Below are 22,858 nucleotides of genomic sequence, written 5' to 3'. Positions count from 1 at the left end.
GAGTGTGAGTTGGGAGGGCATTGTTCACATAAAGGGATTGGTTAGAGAGCGATCGAGTACATCTTTTACTCGCCACATAAATGAGAGTTGAGTGTGTGAGCACTAGTCTTGAATTCTATATGCTCTTGTGGTTTCCTCTATTTGACAATTGTTAGGGAAGAAGGGCAATTAGATGGATTTGATTGGTTGATTTTGAAGCATGTTTATTTGATTTACCCTGAATTGTTTGTGCTTGATTTTTACTTTTTGGGGTGAAGCATATTTATTAATTCATTGATGAGATATTTGCTTAGGGACAAGCAAAGGTTTGTCTTGGGGGAGTTTGATGCGTCTATTTTATATAGTATTTTACCCCCGTCCCTTGGTATAATTAGTAGTGTTTTTGGCTCTTTGGAGCCACTTTTATTACTAATTGGTGTTTTCTAGTGTTTTCGTAGTTTTGGTTGACTTTTGCAAGGATTTGCACTTTTGGAGCATTTTCCCGGGATATTATGGAGCAATTACGAGCACTGGAGAAGCACGACCAGTTTTTATAGCCCTGGGCCGGTTAGAGCCATCGAACAAGTGATTAAGGGCTCGGTATATGTGATACTGGGGCATTTGGACCGAGTATTCAGGACCCGAAGAGAAACCCAGATTGGCCCGAAGAATTGGAGCCCAATCGTAGTCCAAAAGGTGGCCCAAGAGAGCCGCCCGGCCAAAGAGGCTGGCGCTCGGAGGCGCGCCCGGCCGGGCGAGGGAAGCAAAGGCTGGCGCCCGAAGACGCGCCCGGCCGGGCGCGAGAAACCTGCCTAATAGAGAAAAGGCGCGCCCGATTGAGCGGTGCCTCGCCCGATCGGGCGCTTTATATTTTTAGGAGTTAATTTTGAAGTTTAAGTTTGTTTTAGTTTAGGATTCTTACGGTGTATAAATACTTCTTCGTAAAAAGAGTTTAGTACCTTTCTTGACCTTCTTTAACTCTTTCTTAATTTATTTCTTAGATTTTCTCTCTCTACTTAGCTTTTAGATTAGTTTTCTCTCTCTTATACTTTGTTCTTAACTCTTTTCTTAATTCTAGATTTATTTGGTAACGATTTCTCTTCTCTTAATCTTAGTTGTTTACTTTATTCCTTTGATCATGTCTTGTTTTATTGCTTTGATTAGTTTAGTTTTTATTATGTGTGAGTAGTTTTATTTCTAGGGTTTATGGGGTTCCATAAATAATATGAAGGGGTAATTTATTGTTGTTAATTGTCAATGCTAGATTAATTTCCTATTGATTGATTTAATGCTCTGTGACTAGATTTGCGCAGACCTTTTATGCATGAGTTTAACAATATTGATTCGAGATTCGGCAGATGAGAATTGATGTTTAGGTCTAGTTTCAATAGGTAGGTTAATTTATAAATGGTTAAGTCGAGATTCGAAAGATGAGATTTAATACCGGTAAATTAATTGTGTGATTGTAATACGTAGCGAAATCCCTTTATGATCTGATTAATGTATGCATTGATGAATGATTATTATGTTTTATCCTGGAATATTATTTATTTGTGAACCTATGCCCTAGATCCTTTTATATATTGTTTTATCCTTATTCTTAATCTTCGTATTTAGTTTCATATCCAAATTTACATATTGGTTACTTTATAATTTAGATTACTTTAATTAATTAGGAATAGAAAGACTCGTTTCTCTGTGGATTCAACCCTACTTCCCTATCTACATTAGTTAGAGGATTTAGGAATTACTTTTGATTAGGGGATACGACTTTACCCTGTCAGCAAGGAGTGTAAATGTTCTTTCAATTTCTGAAATGCCGCCTCAACATAATTTCCCCATTCAAATATAGCCTTCTTCCTAATTACTTGGAAGAAGTAAAGACATTTGTCACCTGACCGGTTGTGGAATCTCCCAAGCGCAGCCAGACAACTGGTTGAGGAATCTCCTAATGGGAAGGGATTTTTGAACCACTTGTGCTTGGGGGGGCTTGCCATTGTCCCTTTAAATGGCAAGCGGTTCAAAACCGCTTCTTGTTTGAAGGTAATGTCAACCGGTTTAGCTGAACCGCTTCCCATTACACCTATAATAATAATAAAAAATTGTTTTTTAACAATTAAATTAATACACAAGAACTTAAATTTGTATAAATATAACTATTTTCAATTTTTCATTAAGCATTTGTTGAATATTACATTTCCATGTACCAAAAAAAAAAAAAATTACATTTCCATGTCAAAATAAAAAAAAAAAATATTTCCATCAAAATACTAAATTAGTTCCCTTAAAAAAAACATAAACTAATCAATTAATGATATTCAATAAAATTTATTGTTGTTGTTGCTCTTGTCAAGGGTCAAAGCACGCACCACTCACCACAATCGACCCACCAACCACAACCGACCCACCACAATCGACGCCACCAACCACCATCATCGCAACCGACCCACCACAATCGACGCCACCACAACTGCTCAAATAAACCCGTTTTCTCTTGAATTACGGTTTAAAAGATCAAATTCGACCATCTAGGGTTTTCGTGGTCGAATTTGACCTACAAAACTTGAAAACCCACACGCATGCACCACCGCCTCCTAGAATTGGGGTTTTTGGTTTGAATTTGCTCGAAATTTTACTTGATTTTAAACGATTTTACTTGAGATCGAGAGAGGAGGGAGACAAAGAGTGAGAAAGAGATCGAAGAAAATTGAGAGTGAGAAATAGAGAAATGGAGAGAGTGAGGAAGAGATCGAGGAGAGTGAGAAAGAGATTGAGGAGATGAGAATGGAGAAACGTGAAGGAGAGGAGGAGATGAAAGGAGAGAGGAGAGAGGAGGAGATGAGAGGAGAGAGAAAGGAGAATAAGAAGAGAGAGAATAAGGCATGAAAGAATGAAGGAGAGGAGGATTGAGGCCCGTATTTAGTTTAAGGGTTTTTTAGGAATGACAAGCGGTTTTAGGTTGAATCGCTTGCCAATATTTACAATGGAAAACGGTTTTGTGTTGAACCACTTGCCATTATAATATGGCAAGTGGTTCAACACAAAACTGTTTGCCATTACATATCTAAGGTCTTTTTTTTGGTAGGTTTTTCGAAGCGGATTTTAAAAACCGCTTGCCATTTGGGGCTTCCCATTTAGTTTTTTCTACTAATGAGATACAATAAAAACACTTCTTAGAGCAAACAACAAAAAATAGGGAAAGTGGAATCCAATTACATCAATGTATTCAACAAAAGTGCAATTAGATGAAAATTACCTCAATTAGGAACAATCTACACACTCAACTCATTCTCGCACAATTAAGCATGCTTATTATCCTACTAAACTAATTCACTCTCGAGCAACTAGCCTAGCATAGGTATGGAAGAATTTAAACTGTCAAACAACTCACTTTCGCACAATTGATTGAAAGCACAATTAAAAACATAGAATCAATTAGCTAGAAAGTAACTAATCCATATAAACATCATCCATACACAATAATCAAGAATCAATTACGTACAAATCACAATCAATCATTCAATTCATCAACATAATCTTCATCCAATTCCTTAGAATAAAATCTAAGCTAACATGATAAAGAAGAACATGAAAAACAATGTAAAACTAGATTTAAAGCTAAAATCAAACTATTAAACTAATTAACAACTCAAATTAACAAGCAAATAAACAAAAACAAGAATTAAAGGAAAGCAATAAATACGAGTAAAAGTTAAAATTACTCATTGAATATATCAGAAGAAAATCCACAAATTGCTTCTTCAACCTCTCAAAACTCTTTGAAAAATCCAAGCTTTCTCTGTCTAAAACTACTCCTAAACTAGAGAGAGACTCCTCATCTAACTCTAAGAGAGAGAAAATTAAATAGGCTAAAAACTAATCTAAAACTAGGGTGAATTATATCTTGAAAAAGTATTAAACCACAAACGGGTATTTATATTGCAAGTTAAATAAAATAAAAGATAAATAAAGCTAATTAAAATAATTAAATAACAAAACTAAAAATAAAAAAAGGAAAATAAAAAGCAAAAAGTAATTAAAAAGGGGAATAAACCCACGAAGAAGAATCAGATCCCCCCTCCCTTTTTGTGGCTGCTCTGATTCTTTGATCTTCACCATCACCACGCATCATCATCATTCTCAAAAAGGGGTGAAAGTTTGGTATTCAGTTTGGATTTTACACCAAACCGAATTAATTCGGTTTCGTATTTTTGAAACCGAATCTAAACCAAATTTGGATTCAATCCAATCCAATCTAAACCGAAATATTTCGGTTTTGGAAATTGAATCCAAATCAAACTAAATTTTTATTGGGCCTGTTATTTTGGGCCTAAATATTGGGCTTGATAATTAGACCTATTGTTTTGGCCTTTATGTCCTAAATTTTGTACCATGAAATTTAAAAGAAATAGCTTAATAGTTGTCGTGAATTTAAAACTCCAGTAGTCAAGTCTATAATAAGTTTCTTTTTAAAAAGTTCAGTCCATAATAATATAATATGTCTCGAGGCTTAAAATTATTCGGCCATTAAAATAACATTGTAAAAAAAAAAAATGTCCAGCCATTAAAATTAAGTTACAAACATAAGAAAGGACTTAAAATTTAATAACAGTAAACATGGAAACTTCAAGCCTTCAATTAACTTGACAGCAAAAGCATATACTAATATAAAAAAATCTCTAATGAGAGAAAGAAAGTTTAGTGAGAGAAAATCCTCTCTATTTTCATAAGAACGAGTCAGTCTAGTCCTATTTTTCTATTTTTTTCCCCTGTTTCTCTTTGTTTAGTGTTCTTTCTTTGTTTCAAGATGAGTGATCGAATCTTCCCTAATACTTTTGTATACCCTCACCGAATTGGAGCTTTTCCAAATACTCCTCCTCTATATGAAACTAGTCATTTGAACTGGGATTTCTGTGTCATAGGTCGTCTTTGGGATGCTCGGGAAACTAGTCAGTTGTGGTATTCCCTTATGACGGAGATTTTATTTTCTTTTGTGGTAATGAAGAAGATGCTGTGGATCTTGATGCTCGTGGTTTGGTTCATCTTAAGGGAAGTCTAATGGTAATTCAACGTCTTCGTGGGCACTCGGTTCCTGAAAATATGAACTTGAATCTTGTGGATATGTGGGTAACTGTGGTAGGCCTTCCTATTCATTATTCGACTCCTATGGTTGCTACTTCAATTCTTACTCATGTTGGGGACACAACTATGGCGGAGGAGCTACCAAATGACTTTCCTATTCCTCGTCCTCGAGTTAAGTTGTTAGTTGACTTATCTTTACCATTAATTCCAGGTTGTTACTTTCCAACCTATGACAACCGTGCGACTTGGGTTCGTTTTATATACGAAGGAATTTTTAGATTTTGCAAAAAGTGTGGTTTTGTCGGACACGGTCGGACTACATGTAATAAAGACCAAGACGAAGTGACGTTCCACCTTGAACGTCGCTTTCGTAATCTACACGAAAGCGGCACACGTATTTTGTTTGGTCCAACGGATATACCGTTATATTCAAATGCTATTCGTGGTATTTCTCATACTCCGGAAATTTGGACTTCCGAACTTTGGATTGGCGATCACGATGAGGATGATCCTTCGGAGTATTCTGGAGAGTCGTATCCTTGGGATGGAGATCTTTACAGGCCGGGGAATCTAGACTCACCACCTCCCCTGCCGTTACTTCCTCGCTCTTTACCAGGCCTCTTCCCATCGGCTGCTCTGGGTGTATTTTGTAATGATGCTGACGAAGTTTGGCGACGCAATTTAGGGGCTAATATGGCTATTCGGGCAGAGTTTGAAACTCCAGTGCCGCCTCAACCACCCCCTATACTGCCGCGGCCTAGTCGTCCGATGACTTTCTCTCGCACCGCCGATTATTATGGCACCTGGCATAATAGCCCTCCACCTGTCAATCATGCAGAACACATCTGTCCGATACATTGTAATCTACTTGCACGTGATTACCCCCTTTTGCCTCATCTAGTTTTTCATCCTCATCTAAGGGGGTCGGCTACAATTGAGACACCTGTTGATATGATTTCGGTGCCAGATCAATCCTTATCCTTTAATTCGGGTTTGGATCCTCCAGTGGGTTCTCTTAATCAAGTTGCTACTTTGACTTTAAGCCTGGGCAGGGTCCAATTTCATAACATCAACCCGACTGCCATGGATGGGCCTTTTATTTCATTGGGCAATACATTTGGGTCTCTGTCTCATGATATCCAAGGTCCACCTTCTGATTTTCATTTAATTGCCCATACTTTTAATGTGTTTGCAGGTTTGGGTTTCGACTCACTTACTCGGCCTACTCCTTCCTTTCCCCTTGGAGATCCGTATTCAAGTTTCACTCAAGGTGCTCTGCTTTCTCAAGGAGGGGTGGCTGTTCCCCATTTCTCTCCGCCACCTTGGAATTCTTCGGGACCAGCTTTTCCGGACCCTTTTGGTGCAGGTCCAAGTAACTGGGAGGGTCCTATTTCGGTGGGTCAGAATGTGGGAAATACTCCGATGATGGTTCCATCCCCTTCACCGTCTCTTGCAGATTCTTTCCCGACTCATAGCCCTGAGGATTTGGGTTATATGGTAGACTCGTCAACGGAAGGCTTTGCTTTTTCCCAAAATTCCCAGAATTCGCAAGGATCTGATCTAGTAAGGGAGGAACAACCTCTGATTGGGTCATCCCCTGTAACCTCTAATGATCCTGTGCCAATGGATTGTTCTCCTCCTTTATCTGTTAATTCATAGGGCTGGCAAAAAGCTGACCCGACCCGACAACCCGACTCGAACCCAACCCGAAATAAATGGGTTTTGAGTGAGATTTTCAACCCGTTTATGCAATTGGGTCAACCCGAACCCGACCTGAAGTTAAACAGGTCGGGTCCAAGTTGGAAATTCCAACCCGAAACCAACCCGCCTAAACCCGTTTAATTAATTGGGTTGGTTTCAAGTCGGGTCAACCTAAACCCAACCCGAACTTAGTTCTGATTTATTTTAAATATGGGCCAAGCCCAAACTATCTAAGCCTAAAAGCTAAAACCCTAAAAGGCTAAAACTCTTCTCACGCCGTTTCTGCCTCTCATTCTCCTTCTCTGATTTTTCTCTTTCATTCTCTTTCTCTCTCCTCTCTTCTCTCTCTTCTCTTTCTTGTTTTCAATTCTTTTCCATTAAAATTCTGATTTAAACTCGTTAATCTTAAGGTGACTTACTCGCAAATTTCATTATCTTTACTTAATTTCGTTGTGTTTTAATTTGATTATGTTTTATAATGCTCTATTATATTTTCAATTCAATGCATGCATTTTGTTTTAGCTTGTTTATGAGTTTATGTTTTATCTCTGCATTTTAATCAACTAACAATCGTTAATTATTAGATCGAATTATTAGCCTAATTTTGTTAAATTATTCTATTTGCTGTGTTTTAAGTTTTTTTTTTCCTCTTTTTTTGGCCTTTTAAATTTTAATTTAATGATGTTGATATTTTAATTCTTCACATTTATTCATGCGTTTGATTTAACTTTTCTTCAAGTTTAAATTTTGTATTTTTGCAAGTTCATTTTCTGCAATTTAATTTTTAATGAGGTTTGTTTCCGCTTTGTTAATTTCTTAAGTATTCGAATTTGTTTTCACTTGCAGAAAAATAAGAATCCGAAAATCAACCATGGAAGAAGAAAGAAGGAATTAATGATAAAGACTGCAGTTTTTTTGGCAAAATGGAGAAGCTTAATTAGATGTAAATTATGTTGCAAAAATGTACTTCATATATGAATTGTAATTATATAATGTTTACACGATGTATTCAAATATTGTGAGTGTTAATTTGGATTAGTTTAACATCAATTTCGTTTGTATTTTCATACATATAAAAAACTTAATAAATTGTGTAAATAAAACTTTAAAAAATCAGGTTAAATAGGTCGGGTTCAGGTCAACCCGTTTATAAACAGGTCGGGTTCGGGTTCGAAAATCTGACCTGTTTATGTAAAAAGGTCGGGTTCAGGTTTGGGGTTCTGACCCGTTTATATAAACAGGTCGACCTGAACCCGACCCGACCCGACATGTTTGCCACCCCTATTAATTCGTCTTCAGGTTCTCCATCTACTGCATCTTCAGTTAAGCTTGTGCGAGACTCTGGTAAGGGTAAAAAACCCCTCACATTGAATCTATCGAAAAAGGGAGATATAGTCTTGAATTGGGTCAAGGACGCTTGCCCTTGCAAGAGGCGTTCCATGCTGCACCGCAGCGTTCTACCCATTCGGATGCTGGGTCTGCTTGTCTCTCATTTCTAAAACCATTCAAGAAGAGTAAATGTAGTAACAGTTCGTCGGAAACGGGTCCCAACTAGTTTGATTCTGAGGGTAAGGTAGCTCCCCGTTCTGAGCTACCTAGGAAGACATGAATGTTGCAACTTGGAATTTCCGGGGTCTTGGTACGACGGACTCCCCGAAAGTTCCGTATGTGCTCTCTATAGTCCGCTCTTTTGGTGTAGATATGATGTTCCTTATGGAAACTTTAGTGTCTGTTAATGTAGCAGTTCAAAAGTTAGCGTCGGTTAGGTTTGATGGTTTTTGTGGTTGTGATGCTATAGGTCTTAGTGGTGGATTAGTGGTTTTTTGATTTGCTCCACTAGTAGTTACTCCTCTTTCTATTTCCCTAAATTTTTTCTTCTGTAAAGTTAAAATGCCTGGTAAGAAATAAAATTTTTCCTGCTTGTGTACGGTTCGCCTCACACCGTTGATAGACATATGGTCTGGGAAAAAATCACTAATATTTTATATTCATTTCCAAATACCGTCCTTTTAGGCGATTTTAATCAAGTTAAATATTTAGATGATAAAATTGGAGGTTCCTATGACATTCCTAGCCGTCACCTTTTTATGGAATGGAAATTGTAGACTGGTTTAATGGACATTCCTTTCTCGGGTCCTCGTTTTACCTGGATGAATGGACAACTTTTAAATCCAACTTTTGAAAGGTTGGACAAAGGATAAGCCACATCATCATGGTTAGAATTGTATTCGGATGCTTCTATTATCCATCAGCCTATTCTTTTTTCGAATCATGCTGCTATAATCTTAAAACAGTTGCGTTGTGTTCCTACTTGGAGAAGACCTTATAAGATAGAAAACTGGTGTTTGAGTCTTTGTTAGTTGAGACGAACACTACAAGAGGGGGGGTGAATTGTAGGTGAGTTCCTAGTGACTACTTTTTCAAATATAAAACAGAATAAAATAGGAACTTGCAAAGCACACAGGATTTTACGAGGAAACCTTCTAGTGTCCAACTAGAAGTAAAACCTCGACCCTACCTTAGGGATTTCGAACACAAACAATTTCACTATAATAGGGCAAACACCAAGTTACAACCTATTATAATCAAACCTCTACTCACAAGTTCCTGAACGAACTTGCTACAGAATAGGATTCTATTCTACCCAGTCTAAGTCCCATACTTAGACTTTCTCTCGTACTCCCTAAGCACAGATCTTCTCAACTTCTCAACAGAAGCTCTCTCTCTGTATGCAATGATAACAAAAACACTCTCACCCAAATAACCCAAACCAATTACAAGTAAAGACACCTAGTATATGATCGACAAGCTATGCATGAAACCCGAAACTAATATGACAAGATGATAAGCTTGGAAAACTTACACAATTAAAGCTCTGTAAATTCTTCACGCATAAAACTTACACAAAAAACCTAAACTCCTTTTTTTCTTTACTATTTATACAAGCATTACCTGTATAGCAAGTAGGTTTTCTTAAAGATAAATAAGTTAAACTTAACTTATCTTTATACACGATTTTTATGTAAATCATTTAGAAGAAAATCTTTTCCGAAAAATAAGATAGAAAGATTTAGTTAAAAAGCATAATATCTTTTTAACAAACTGATTTTAAGAAATAAACATTTAAAGAAAATCTTTTTCGAATTCTATCTTTTATCTTTTCCGATTTTAATTTATTTGCCAAGCTAACTTGTCACGCTTCTAATAGACTTCATGGATATCCAGCTTAACATATTTAACAATGAATCTAGAAGATAAAATCTTTAACTAAATCATTTCTACGCCGCACTCTTGTACTGGTAGGTTTACTTGAGCTCCACGCTTACTAAGTTCCTCCAAAGATCTTAGCCAGCCATCTTCAAGTTCCTGTAAGGGAACGTTCCTGTTAGGGAACTCAGTTTCTGTGAGGGAACACTTCTTCTGTTTCGAATAACCTTCTTGAATAAAGAACTTCTTCAAGTCTTCTTAGTTTCAATTACTTCTTTCATCTCCAAGATCAATTTCACCTAAACTAAACAAACACTTGGAAAACCTTTATTAAATGAGTTTGCTGTAGTTTAAGTTCCTCATCATCAAAACCTTTAAACATCAACAATTTCCCCCTTTTTGATGATGACAAACTTAAGCAAACTCTAGAGAAAGTTAAAACAAAATAGAAGGACATATTTTTGTATTTTTGATTTATAAACAAAAAGTAAACACACAACTGAATTAAAAACAGAAATTAAAATAAAAAATAGACAGAAATAACTAAGACAGAAAGTAAACTAATCTACAGCATCATATCAGAAGAACGTTCTGATACTTTATTAACTGGAACCCAGAACAACTTCAGCCTCCATGTTTGCTTCTTCTTTTCCCCCTTTTGGCATTATAAAAAAGTCTTGCTTTTTCAAGCTTATTAAGCAACTACCCACAACCCCACAAGCAATTCGTCGAGTGTGGGAAACTAAAGGCAGCGCTGCTAATTTCCCTTAGGAAAGTTCTACTCTCCTGTTTAAGCATTCATAACATACTAAAGCACACATGTATAGACAGTTCCAAAAGCATTCATTGAAATCAAAAGATTTATCATCCTGCTAGATAAAAATTATTACAAACCAAAGAAAAAGTTCAAGCATATTTTTTTTTTAAAAAAAAAACATAAACTGAAATTGTTCATGAGTGCTAAAGGACGTTAAGGTAGGCTAGTTTCAGGAAGATTAAGAGAGAAATGGCTAAGTCTGCAAGAGGTCCATAATCTGTTTGCTGTCTTCTTTTTGTTGTGCAATAAGAGCTGCCAGCCTTTGCTCAAGACTCTGTAGCTTCTGTTGGAACTCCTCCTTCTGTTCCTTCAGAGCCTTGTCCTGTGCCTGCACAAGTTTATTCTGATCTTTTAGTGCCTTGCCCTGCTCCTGCACCATTATCTCCAGCTTCTGAAGCTGAACCTTTCCAGCTGATTCCTTGGCTTGAATTTCAATCCTCTCCATTCTATCCGTTAGTTCAGCCACTTGCCCCTCAAGTACTTTCTCATTAGTTTCCAGATCCAAAGGTTTCTCCATACTGGTCTGAAGCAAAGCATTTTCAGATAGCCTCCTGCTTTTTCTTACAGGTTTGTCACTCATTTCTTTCTGTTTTCTCTTCCCTGTAGACCTTTCTGCCTTCTCTAACTTCTGAATCTTTCCTTGAACCACCTCTAAGCTCAGGCCAGCCAGAGTATCAGCGTTAATCACATTCTCTGGCTTCTCATCTAAGCCCCCATACTTTCCTTTCAACTGCACTCCAAGACTTTCAAACAAAGTGGACAAAATAGCACCATATCCTACTTTTGTTCCACTTAGAACACAATGTGCCAAGTGCTGATACATAAGAGAGGGAAAATTAACTTTAATTTTCCTTGACAGACAGAAAATCAGAGCTATGTCCATCAGCACATGCTTCACCCTTTTTTGTAGTCCTTGGCAAGATGGTTTTCTTAACAAGGTTAAACAATAGCTTATTTAAAGGACTCAGATCATTATGACTCATAGTGTTCTTCCCCCTTTTTCCTCCAAGGGCTTCAACTATGTCACCACTTAAATAATTCCCAACCTTAACACTTGTCTTACCCTTACTGTAAGTCTCATACCCTTCTAAAGGGGTTTTAAGAATTTTACTAAGTATTGCCACATCTAATTCAATATTTATGCCACCCACCTCACTGGTAATTATACCCAATTTTGCTTGAAAATTTTGACAGAACTCAGTCATAGCAATCGAATACATGAAATTATCAGAAACTTTAACCAACAGATACTCCCATCCTTGGAACTTAATCAAATCAACAAATTCTAGAAACCTATCACTTCTACACCAATCTAAATCAATACGATGACCAGCAACATACCTTCCTGCTTGTGATTCAAGCTCATCTTGATCAATTTCTTCTTCGTCCTCTGATTTCTCCTTTTCAGAACCCTCCTCCTCCAAGTTGCGAGAAAACTCCTCAACTTCCTCAATGTGATCCTCCAGAGTCTTTTCCTGACCTTTCTTTTCCTTCCATTCTTTCAATTTGTCAAGTACCGTCTTGGTGATGTTCTCCAGCTGTTCAGGGTTAGGGTTTTGCATGGTGGATGAAGGCAGGTTTATGATTTGAGTTTCAGTGCATGAAACAATCGGAAGTGATGAAACTTCTTCTTGTTCAGAGGGATGGTTGTTGTGTGAATTTTCAGATGAACAGAGGGATGAGATTATGGCCATGGTTTTCTTCTTTAAGAGGTTTTAGAAGAGTGTAGAAATTTTTCACAGTGGAGTAAATTTGATTTGACAGTGTGATGATGTAAGGTGGTTGTGAGTTCCATTTATTTTTAATGAAGCGGTGTAAGGAATTTTAAGGGGTTTACTGAGCAGTCATTAATTGAACAGATTCAATTAATTTTCTAAAAATAAAATGCGCAGGATGAATTTACCAAAAAATCCTTTTCTTTCTAAGTTCATTTGAAAACAAAGTTTATAAATACGCAATTGGAACACATTTTCTACACATATACAATGTACATTACTATTAGCAAAATTAATTGAGCGTTTAATGAACTTACCTTCAGTGATTAACAACGTTGACACTTTAGCTATGTTTATCACACCAAGGTTGTGGCAGAAGCTCTTTTTGCTTTATTTACATTGTTTTTGACTTTGCCATATCTTGGAACTTCAGAGGCTAGTACTTCAGCTTGATCATCCCAAGTTCCAGTCTCAATTTCTCAAATCTTTCTCTGTTCAAGGGCTTGGTTAGAATATTTGCAATTTGATTTTCAGTTTGACAAAATTCTAACTTTATATTCCCTTGCTCCACATTATCTTTTAGAAAGTGATGCCTAATGTGGATGTGTTTTACCTTTGAGTGTTGAACTGGATCCTCAGAAATACATATAGCACTAGTATTATCACATTAAATAGGTACACATTCAAAAATAATTCCAAAATCTCTGACCTGTTGTCTTATCCATAGAACTTGTGAGCAACATGCTACAGCTGCCACATGTTCAGCTTCTGCAGTAGATAAAGCAACTGTGTTTTGCTTCTTGGAACCCCAAGAAACTAAACAGGGACCTAAGAATTGTACCATACCTGAAGTGCTTTTTCTATTAACCAGATCACCTGCATAGTCAGCATCAGTAAAACTATTCAAATCAAAAGAATCACTTCTGGGATAGAAGAGACTCAAATCATCAGTTCCTTTCAAGTATCTTAGAATTCTTTTTACTGCTGTCAGGTGAGACTCCTTTGGATTTTCTTGGAACTTGGCACAAAGACCTACACTAAAAGATATGTTAGGTCTACTAGTTGTTAAGTATAGTAGTGAGCCTATTATACCTCGATACATAGATTGATCTATGCAAGTTCCAGATGGATCTTCATCTAATCTAGTAGCAATTCCCATAGGAGTATTATTGGTTTTGGCATTTTCCAACTTGTATTTCTTGATCAGTTCCTTAATATATTTTTGCTGATGAATCATGATTCCCTCTTCAGTTTGCTTGATTTGCAAGCCAAGGAAGAAATTTAATTCTCCAGTCATGCTCATTTCAAATTCTCCACTCATAAGGTCAGCAAAATACTTGCATAACGATTCGTTAGTTGCACCAAATAAAATATCATCAACATAAATTTGTACAACTAAGATATCAGTTCCATTTGACTTTAAAAACAAAGTTTTATCAAATTTTCCACGTTTAAAACCATTAGCCAAAAGGAACTTAGATAATCTTTCATACCATGCTCTAGGAGCTTGCTTTAGCCCATAAAGAGCTTTTTCAAGCTTATATACATGGTTTGGGAACTCTGGATTTTCAAACCCAGGAGGCTGCTCCACATAGACTTCCTCATTTAAATATCCATTTAAGAAAGCACATTTAACATCCATCTGGTACAGCCTAAATCCTATATAAGCAGCAAAGGCAATAAGTAAACGAATAGCCTCTAACATGGCTACTGGAGCAAATGTCTCTTCATAGTCTATTCTTTCTTGCTGGTTGAAACCTTGTACAACTAGTCTTGCTTTGTTCCTGACAATAATACCATGTTCATCTAGTTTGTTTTTGAATACCCATTTTAGTTCAATGGACTTATTATCTTTTGGTCTAGGTTCCAGATGCCAAACTTTACTTCTTTCAAATTCATTTAATTCAGCCTGCATAGCATTAATCCAGTCAGCGTCAGTTAAAGCTTCAACATAATTCTTAGGTTCCATGGAGAAAAGGAATGCACTGAATGCACAGAAGTTCCTAAGTTGAGATCTGGTTTGAGTTCCTTTTGTGATATCACTCATGATTACATCAACTGGATGTGATTCCTTATATTTCCAAGGCCTGGGAGTGAAATCCTTGATTGGATACAATTTTTCTTCATCATTGTCGACTGGTTCTTCTGTAGGAACTTGTTCGTGGAACTCAGTTTGAACTTCTTCAGGTGTTTCCACATTCTGGTCTTCATTATGAACATCAGTCTGTTCTTGAAGTGGAGCTCCTGGTGCATTCTCCATCTCAGGTTCAGCGTTTGCTTCAGGATTCGTTACTTCAGCAATTTCAACTTGCTGCTTCTGCTGTGATGCTGGTTCCTCATCTAGATTCTGCTTACGCACAAGTCCAATTTCAAAATCATCATCACAATCCTGTACATCAACCAAATGTTCAGTTTCATCAAATATAATATGTACAGACTCCTCAACACACATAGTAGTTTTATTATAGACTCTGTAAGCTTTACTATTAGAGGCATATCCTAGGAATACTGCCTCATCACTACGTTCATCAAATTTACCCAAGTTCCTTTTACCATTATTGTGAACAAAGCATTTACATCCAAAAGATCTAAAGTAGGAAATATTAGGCTTTCTCTCTTTCATAAGTTCATAGGGAGTTTTATTGGTGATGGCCCTAACAGATACTCTGTTAAGTATATAACATGCTGTGTTAACTGCTTCAGCCAAGAAGTTCCTAGGCAGCCTGCTTGATATCAGCATTGTCCTGGCCATGTCTTCAAGGCTTCTATTCTTGCGTTCCACCACTCCATTTTGTTGTGGAGTTCTTGGGGCAGAGAAGTTGTGATCCATACCATACTCAGTACAGAATTCATCAAAATTTGAATTCTCAAATTCTGTTCCATGATCTGATCTAAGATGTATCAATTGATTGCCTGTTCTTCTCTGTTCTTTCTTTACAAAAGCAACAAACTCATCAAACGTTTCATCCTTACTTACAAGAAAGAAAACCCAAGTGAACCTTGAAAAATCATCAACAATAACCATTACATATTTCTTACCAAGTCTACTTTGAATTCTCATTGAACCATAGAGATCCATATGAATGAGTTCCAAAGGTCTTTTGGTACTTACCATCTTTTTGGACTTGAAGGAAATTCGAGTCTGTTTTCCTCTAGCACAAGCTTCACACACTCTGTCATACAGGAACTTAATGCAAGGAAGTCCTTCCACTAAGTTTTTAGATCTTATTTTATCAAGTAAAGAAAAGCTTGCATGGCCAAACCTTTTGTGCCATAAAAGAGGATCATCCACAATAACACTAAGACATGTTAAACTGCTGTTAGGAACCTCATTTAGATCCACAATATATGTGTTCCCTTTACAAGTTCCTTCCAAAATAATGTTCCCAGTGTCATTATGGATGATTCTACACTTATTAGAAGTAAAGCTAACAGAATTACCTTTGTCACAAAATTGTGAAATACTTAACAAATTGTGTTTGAGGCCCTCGACTAAAAATACATTATCAATGGCATGGGAACGTGATCTTCCTATCTTTCCAATAGCAATTATATCACCTTTCATATTATCACCAAAGGTCACTGTTCCACTATAGTAGGCATCCAGTGAGAGAAATCTAGATTTATCTCCAGTCATGTGCTTAGAACAACCACTGTCGAGGTACCAAGTGTTGTTCCCCCTCACTGGAACCTGCAAGAAGAATTAAACATTAGAGTCAGGAACCCAGGTTTCCTTGGGTTCCTGTGTAACATGAGTTGATTCATTTTTCTTGATCCAGATTTGTTCTACATGTTTGACATTCTTCTGTGTGCTTTGTTTTTTCTTAGGACACTTGACCTGCTTATGTCCTGTACTGCCATAGAAATAACAAACCATGCTACTAGGCAAGTTTACATACTTCTTTTCTTTCTGGAACTTGTTTTTAAAACCTAAACCTTCAGTATTCTTGGTTTGAGCCTTAGTGATCCAATCAAGAACTCTATACTCTATTGGTTGCTTACCTTTCCTAGCTCTCTCAAGTTCCCCCTCATGACGTGCCTTATCCATTTTTAAATCTTCCAAATCATGTTTTAATTCTTCAAAATTTGGATAATCTGTAGGTGGAGGAACCTGCAGAGTTAGGAGTATCGACACTAAGTTTTAACAAAGACAATTCCACATTCAGGAGTATGTTATCTTGTTTCAGATACTCTAAAGTCTCTTTTAAATTTTTATTATCATCAAACAGACTAAAGAACCTATATTGAATGTCAAAATTCATGTTATCAACCCATTTACTGTTCTCTTTGTAAGTAACTAAAGCTTTACTTTGCTGTTTGGATCTATGTAATTCCTTTAAATCTTCTTGAATTTCCAAAACAGTATTTATTATATTTTCTTTAGACAGATGTTTTAATTGGTTGTAAGAGAACCATACCTTAGACTCAAGCTCCTTTAATTTGGCAGCTTCATTTGTTTTTGCCATTAAACATAAATGAGCAGTTTCTTCTATTGGTTAGTCCTCCTCTTCTTCTGAATCTGTATCTCCCCAAGCAGCTAGCATGGCTTTCTTCACATTGTCCTTGGTGAAGTAAGGCTTATAGACTTTTGACTCTTTGGATTTTTCTTTGCCTTTTGTCTTTTCTTTCTCTCCATCCTGTACAGGGCAATCCTTAATGATGTGATCTTTTGACCCACACCTAAAGCACGTTGTGTTTCTGGAACTTGTGAACTTCTTGTTCATGTCAAACTTCTTATTATTCATCATCTTTTTAAATTTCCTCACTAGCATAACCATCTCTTCCTCATCAACTTCCGATTCTTCTGAATCTTGAGCCTTAAGTGCAAGGCTTTTACTTCTGGAACTTTCAGTATTGGAACTCAGATGAAGTTCATGTGTCATCAATGATCCAGCTAGTTGTTCCATATTAAACTTGGTGAAATCCTTAGCTTCCTGCATAGCAGTAACCTTGGACCTCCAACGTTCATCTTGTGGTAGACTTCTTAGGATCATTCTTGCCTGTTCATCAATAGGAATATGCCTGCCAAGGGAGTTCAGTTCATTAATAATATCATTGAATCTGGTAAACATCTCTTCTATGGTTTCTTTAGATTGCATTTCAAACCTTTCATATCTAGACATCAATAAATCTATTTTAGAACGTTTTACCTCGTTAGTACCTTCATGAGTTACCTGTAGCAAATCCCAAATCTGTTTAGCAGACTTGCATCCCATGATACGGTTATGTTCATGGGGTCCAAGTCCACAGTATAAATACTTTATTGCTAAAGCATTCAGTTCAAGTTTCTGATAATCTTCTTTGTCATAATCAGAAATAGATTTAGAAACTTCCTCATGTTTGTCATTGGTTGCAGTTATTTCAAAATCACCAGTTTCAATAACACGCCAAACCTGGTAATTTTTCGCCTTGATGAAGATCTCCATCTTGTTCTTCCAGTAGGCATAGAACTTACCATTGAACATAGGTGGACGTTTGGTTGAGTACCCTTCTTCAAGTTTCTCCTTGTAATTCATCTCTCCAGGAACTTACTCAGCAAAGTTATCTGCTTGCAAGTGAGAACCTTGCTCTGATACCAATTGTTAGTTGAGACGAACACTACAAGAGGGAGGGGGGTGAATTGTAGGTGAGTTCCTAGTGAGTACTTTTTCAAATATAAAACAGAATAAAATAGGAACTTGCAAAACACACAAGATTTTACAAGGAAACCTTCTAGTGCCCAACTAGAAGTAAAACCTCGACCCTACCTTAGGGATTTCGAACACAAACAATTTCACTATAATAGGGCAAACACCAAGTTACAACCTATTATAATCAAACCTCTACTCACAAGTTCCTAAACGAACTTGCTACAGAATAGGATTCTATTCTACCCAGTCTAAGTCCCTTACTCAGACTTTCTCTTGTACTCCTTCAGCACAGATCTTCTCAACTTCTCAACAGAAGCTCTCTCTCTCTGTATGCAATGATAACAAAAACACTCTCACCCAAATAACCCGAACCAATTACAAGTAAAGACACCTAGTATATGATCGGCAAGCTATGCATGAAACCCGAAACTAATATGACAAGATGATAAGCTTGGAAAACTTACACAATTAAAGCTCTGTAAATTCTTCACGCATAAAACTTACACAAAAAACCTAAACTCCTTTTTTTCTCTACTATCTATACAAGCATTACCTGTATAGCAAGTAGGGTTTCTTAAAGATAAATAAGTTAAACTTAACTTATCTTTATACACGGTTTTTATGTAAATCATTTAGAAGAAACACTTTTCCGAAAAATAAGATAGAAAGATTTAGTTAAAAAGCATAATATCTTTTTAACAAACTAATTTTAAGAAATAAACATTTAAAGAAAATCTTTTTCGAATTCTATCTTTTATCTTTTCCGATTTTAATTTATTTGCCAAGCTAACTTGTCACGCTTCTAATAGACTTCATGCATATCCTGCTTAACATATTTAACAATGAATCTAGAAGATAAAATCTTTAACTAAATCATTGCTGCGCCGCACTCCTGTACTGGTAGGTTTACTTGAGTTCCACGCTTACTAAGTTCCTCCAAAGATCTTAGCCAGCCGTCTTCAAGGTCCTGTAAGGGAACGTTCCTGTTAGGGAACTCAGTTCCTGTGAGGGAACACTTCTTCTGTTTCGAATAACCTTCTTGAATAAAGAACTTCTTCAAGTCTTCTTAGTTTCAGTTCCTTCTTTCATCTCCAAGATCAATTCACCTAAACTAAACAAACACTTGAAAAACCTTTATTAAATGAGTTTGCTGTAGTTTAAGTTCCTCATCATCAAAACCTGTAAACATCAACAGTCTTGCTGAGGTATAAAGGATTATTGAGTCTGATTGGCAGAATTTCCATTCTGGTTCCTTTATGTTTTCTATATCAAGAAAGTTGGATGAAGTAAGGCAACATATGCTTTCATGGTGTGTTTCCAGTAAGAGACATTGGGGTATTAACTGGCAGGATCTACAGGGTTCTGTAGCTGCGAGGTCTCATAATCTCCAAGATGCACAAGTCCGATCTAATCTTCTTGTTCTTCGAGATGAAAAGCTTTCTCGGGCTCAGACTGAGTTTATGTTCTAGAAATAGCGTTGTAAGATTCGTTGGGATGCTTTGGCAGAATCTCATTCCAGTCTTCTTTTCCGCTCGGTGAAAGCTCGTCGTCGACGAAATAAGATTATGAGTTTAAAGGATGAAAATAATGTTTGGATTTCGGATCAAGAAGGGATTTCTTCGTTCTTGGAAAAACACTTTGCCTTGTTATATAATTTTTATGGTTCTTCGACTTCTCCTACTCCGTGTTAGTGGGAGGATTTGGACCTCCCTTCCTTTTCGGGTTTAGATTATCAGTATCTCATGGCTCCTTTTTCTACATATGAAATTAAGGATGCTATGTTCCATATTGGAAGTGATAAATCTCCTGGTCCAGATGGTTTGACGTCGGCTTTTTTTAAGCTTTATTGAGGAGCGGTTGGCCCTCAACTTATTGAAGCTATTCAGTTCTTCTTTGTCCATGGCTATCTTCTAAAGGAATGGAATCATACTTTTTTGGTGTTTCTTCCTAAGGTTGACCATCCTGAAACTCCTTCTTAGTTCTGGCCTACCAATTTATGTAAGGTATTGTATAAATGCATTGCAAAATGCCTTAAAAATCGGCTCCGTCGTGTTTTACCACACATAATCTCTAACACTCAGAATGCTTTTGTTCCGGGGCGTTTAATGGCTGATAGTGGTTTATTGGCTCATGAACTATTATCATACATGTCTACATCCTCTTTGAAATTTTGTTCAGCTGCCTTGAAGCTTGATATGAATAAGGCTTACGACAGGGTTAACTGGGATTTTCTCTGGGAGGTGCTCCGCAGATTTGGTTTTCGCCATATTGGGTTCATATTCTACAACAATGTGTAACCACGGTTTCGTATCAAATCCTAGTTAATGGTTCTCCGTCACAACCGTTTTTTTCTCAAGTGTGGCCTTCACCAAGGAGATCCGTTGTCGCCTTACCTCTTTGGGTTATGTATGGAAGTTTTTTCTTTGATGATTCGCCGTGATGAAAAAAGAGGCTTGTTCTAAGGTCTTCACATTTCTCGGCGGGCTCCTTCTATTTCTCATCTTTTTTTTTTTTGCAGATGATGCGCTGTTGTTCTTTCGAGTCTCGGCGGATGCTTTTGATCAGGTACTTACAGTAGTTAATGAATTCTGTTCTGTGTCGGGTCAGATGATTAATCTTCAGAAATCCTTTGTTAGATTTAGTTTTAATACTCCTGAGGATTATTGAGACTACTTATCGAGGAGTCTTAAAATGATTTCTCGTCCGTCCATAGGAGTGTATTTGGGCCTTCCTGTTGACTTGGGTCGGCGTAAATGCAAGGATTTTCATTTTATGATAGATAGGTTGGTTCGGCGTCTCTCAACTTTTTCTTCTTTACATCTTTCGGCTGCTGCAAAATTGGTTGTCATAAACTCAGTTTTGATTGCATCTTTCAACCATATTCTTTCGGTGTTCAAAGTGCCATCTACAATTTGTGATAGGGTGAATTCCCTTCTTTCACGATTTTGGTGGAAATCTGGGAAAGATGCTAAGGGAGTGGCCTTGGCTTCTGCTGCTGCTATTTATCTCCCAAAAGGGTTGGGAGGTTTAGGAATTTGCCATAGTCAATCTTTTAATGTGGCTCTACATGCTAAACATGCTTGGCGTTTGAGGCGGAACCCTCAACTGTTAACTTCTCGTGTTCTTATAGCTAAGTATCCTTCTCTTCTTCAGCACAAGTCTTCTATTTCTTGTAATAGACCTTCCCGGGGTAGTCATGGCCTTTTATAGGGTAGTTCCGCTCTTTCTTCAGGGGGTATCTGGAAAGTTGGTTCTGGGAGGAGTATTAGTATTTTAAATGATTACTGGCTTCCTAACGTGAAAGTGGAGTTTAGGGATTTGATCGCTGCTGATGCCTACCCTACTTATGTTTCGGAGTTGTTTCTTCCCAACTCCACTGCCTGGAATCCTACTTTGGTTAGATCTCTTTTCCCTCAGTCTGTAGCCTTGGCTATCCTTGGGTTAGAACGACCTATGAGGGAATTTAATGATTTTATTTATTGGAAATACACCCGTGATGGTTTATTGTCTACCAAGACATCCTGTCTCCAGCAGTTGTACTTCCTCCTAACTGGTGGAAACGTCTATGGGGTTTACGTATCCTTCCCAAGTGGAAGATGTTCGCTTGGAAGACTATTCATAATGCACTTCCTACTATGGATGTGCTTTCTAAGAAAGGTATTCCGGTTGATTTGGCATGTATTTTCTGTCATTCCTCTGTTGAATCGGTGCATCATTTATTTCGAGATTGCTCCTTTACCGGTTCTTTATGGGGATCTATTGATTGGGGTCCATTGGTTATTCCTGATGCGTCTTCGCCTTTTCTAGACTTGTTTTTAAATATTATCTCAGGCCTTAGTTCTTCTAGGAACTGGCTTCATTTGGATTACTTTTTTGGGTTTTGTTTGGTGATTTGGTTGACCAGAAATAATGTTAGATTTCGATCGGCTATTTATTCCCCTTCCTCTATTTTGGAGTTGGCTTCGGTTTGGTGTCTTCGGAGCCAGAATGCTTGTAATTTGTCTGTTTGTCCCATGGATAAGCCTTCGGGTTTTCTAGGTTCTCCTACTTCCTTTGCTCTTCGTGGTGTTTTGGAGTCCAATTGTGACATTTGTATGATGTTTGATGGTGCTTGGGATAAGGAGACTCATAAAGCTAGTACGGGATGGTGTTTTGGTGCCTCTTCTTCGATGCTTTCTTTTGGTGGTGGAGCCAAAGCTTGCATAGCCAGTTTGGCGCTTCTTTCTGAATTACTTGCCTGTCTGTTTGGTCTTCAGCAAGCTCGTTTGCGTGGGTTTTCTAAGCTTTTGCTCCTTACTGACTGTTTGGTGATTCCTCACCTCTTTTTATGTCAAGGTACAAAGGATATCTTGGTTATTTGGACGGTTCAGGAAATCTGTGATATTTTGAAGTCCTTCGATACTTGCCATATTTTGAAGGTTTCTAGGTCGTCTATAGTTCAGGCTCACTCTCTAGCAGGAGCAGCTCGTCGTAGGACTTTGCTTTGTTTTTCCTTTTAATTTTTTGTGCTTTTTGTGTTTCTTTTGTCAAAAAAAATAAAAAATAACTTGACAGCTCCAAGCTCCTCAACTTCCTGTACAACAACAAAAAAACCAAGAAAAATAACAAATTCAATCACAAAACATATTACTATTACATGCAGGTTCCAAATGAACAAATCCATATAAAAAAAAGAAATTATAATAACATAAATATAAAATCAACTACAACATGCAATAAAATCGAGG

The 22,858-nt window shown here is 37.1% G+C and overlaps 1 protein-coding gene and 1 long non-coding RNA gene across 2 annotated transcripts; both read left to right on the top strand.

The window, feature by feature from the left end:
- Nucleotides 1-7,096: 7,096 nt before the first annotated feature.
- LOC145641050 (uncharacterized) lies at nucleotides 7,097-7,875 on the top strand. The gene is made up of 2 exons (XR_014115122.1): nucleotides 7,097-7,172; nucleotides 7,609-7,875. It is a non-coding gene; the product is annotated as an uncharacterized LOC145641050 (long non-coding RNA).
- Nucleotides 7,876-20,822: 12,947 nt separating this feature from the next.
- LOC145640166 (uncharacterized) lies at nucleotides 20,823-22,630 on the top strand. The gene is made up of 2 exons (XM_081691471.1): nucleotides 20,823-21,303; nucleotides 21,666-22,630. The coding sequence occupies exons 1-2, from the start codon at nucleotides 20,823-20,825 to the stop codon at nucleotides 22,628-22,630; spliced, it is 1,446 nt and encodes a 481-aa protein (XP_081547597.1).
- The last annotated feature ends 228 nt before the right edge of the window (nucleotides 22,631-22,858 follow it).

This window comes from Chenopodium album, chromosome 7 (genome assembly GCF_948465745.1).
Source record: "Chenopodium album chromosome 7, dcCheAlbu1.1, whole genome shotgun sequence".
Lineage (NCBI taxonomy): Eukaryota > Viridiplantae > Streptophyta > Magnoliopsida > Caryophyllales > Amaranthaceae > Chenopodium > Chenopodium album.
Note: the sequence above shows the minus strand (reverse complement) of the source record. Positions and strands in the feature narration are given on the sequence as shown.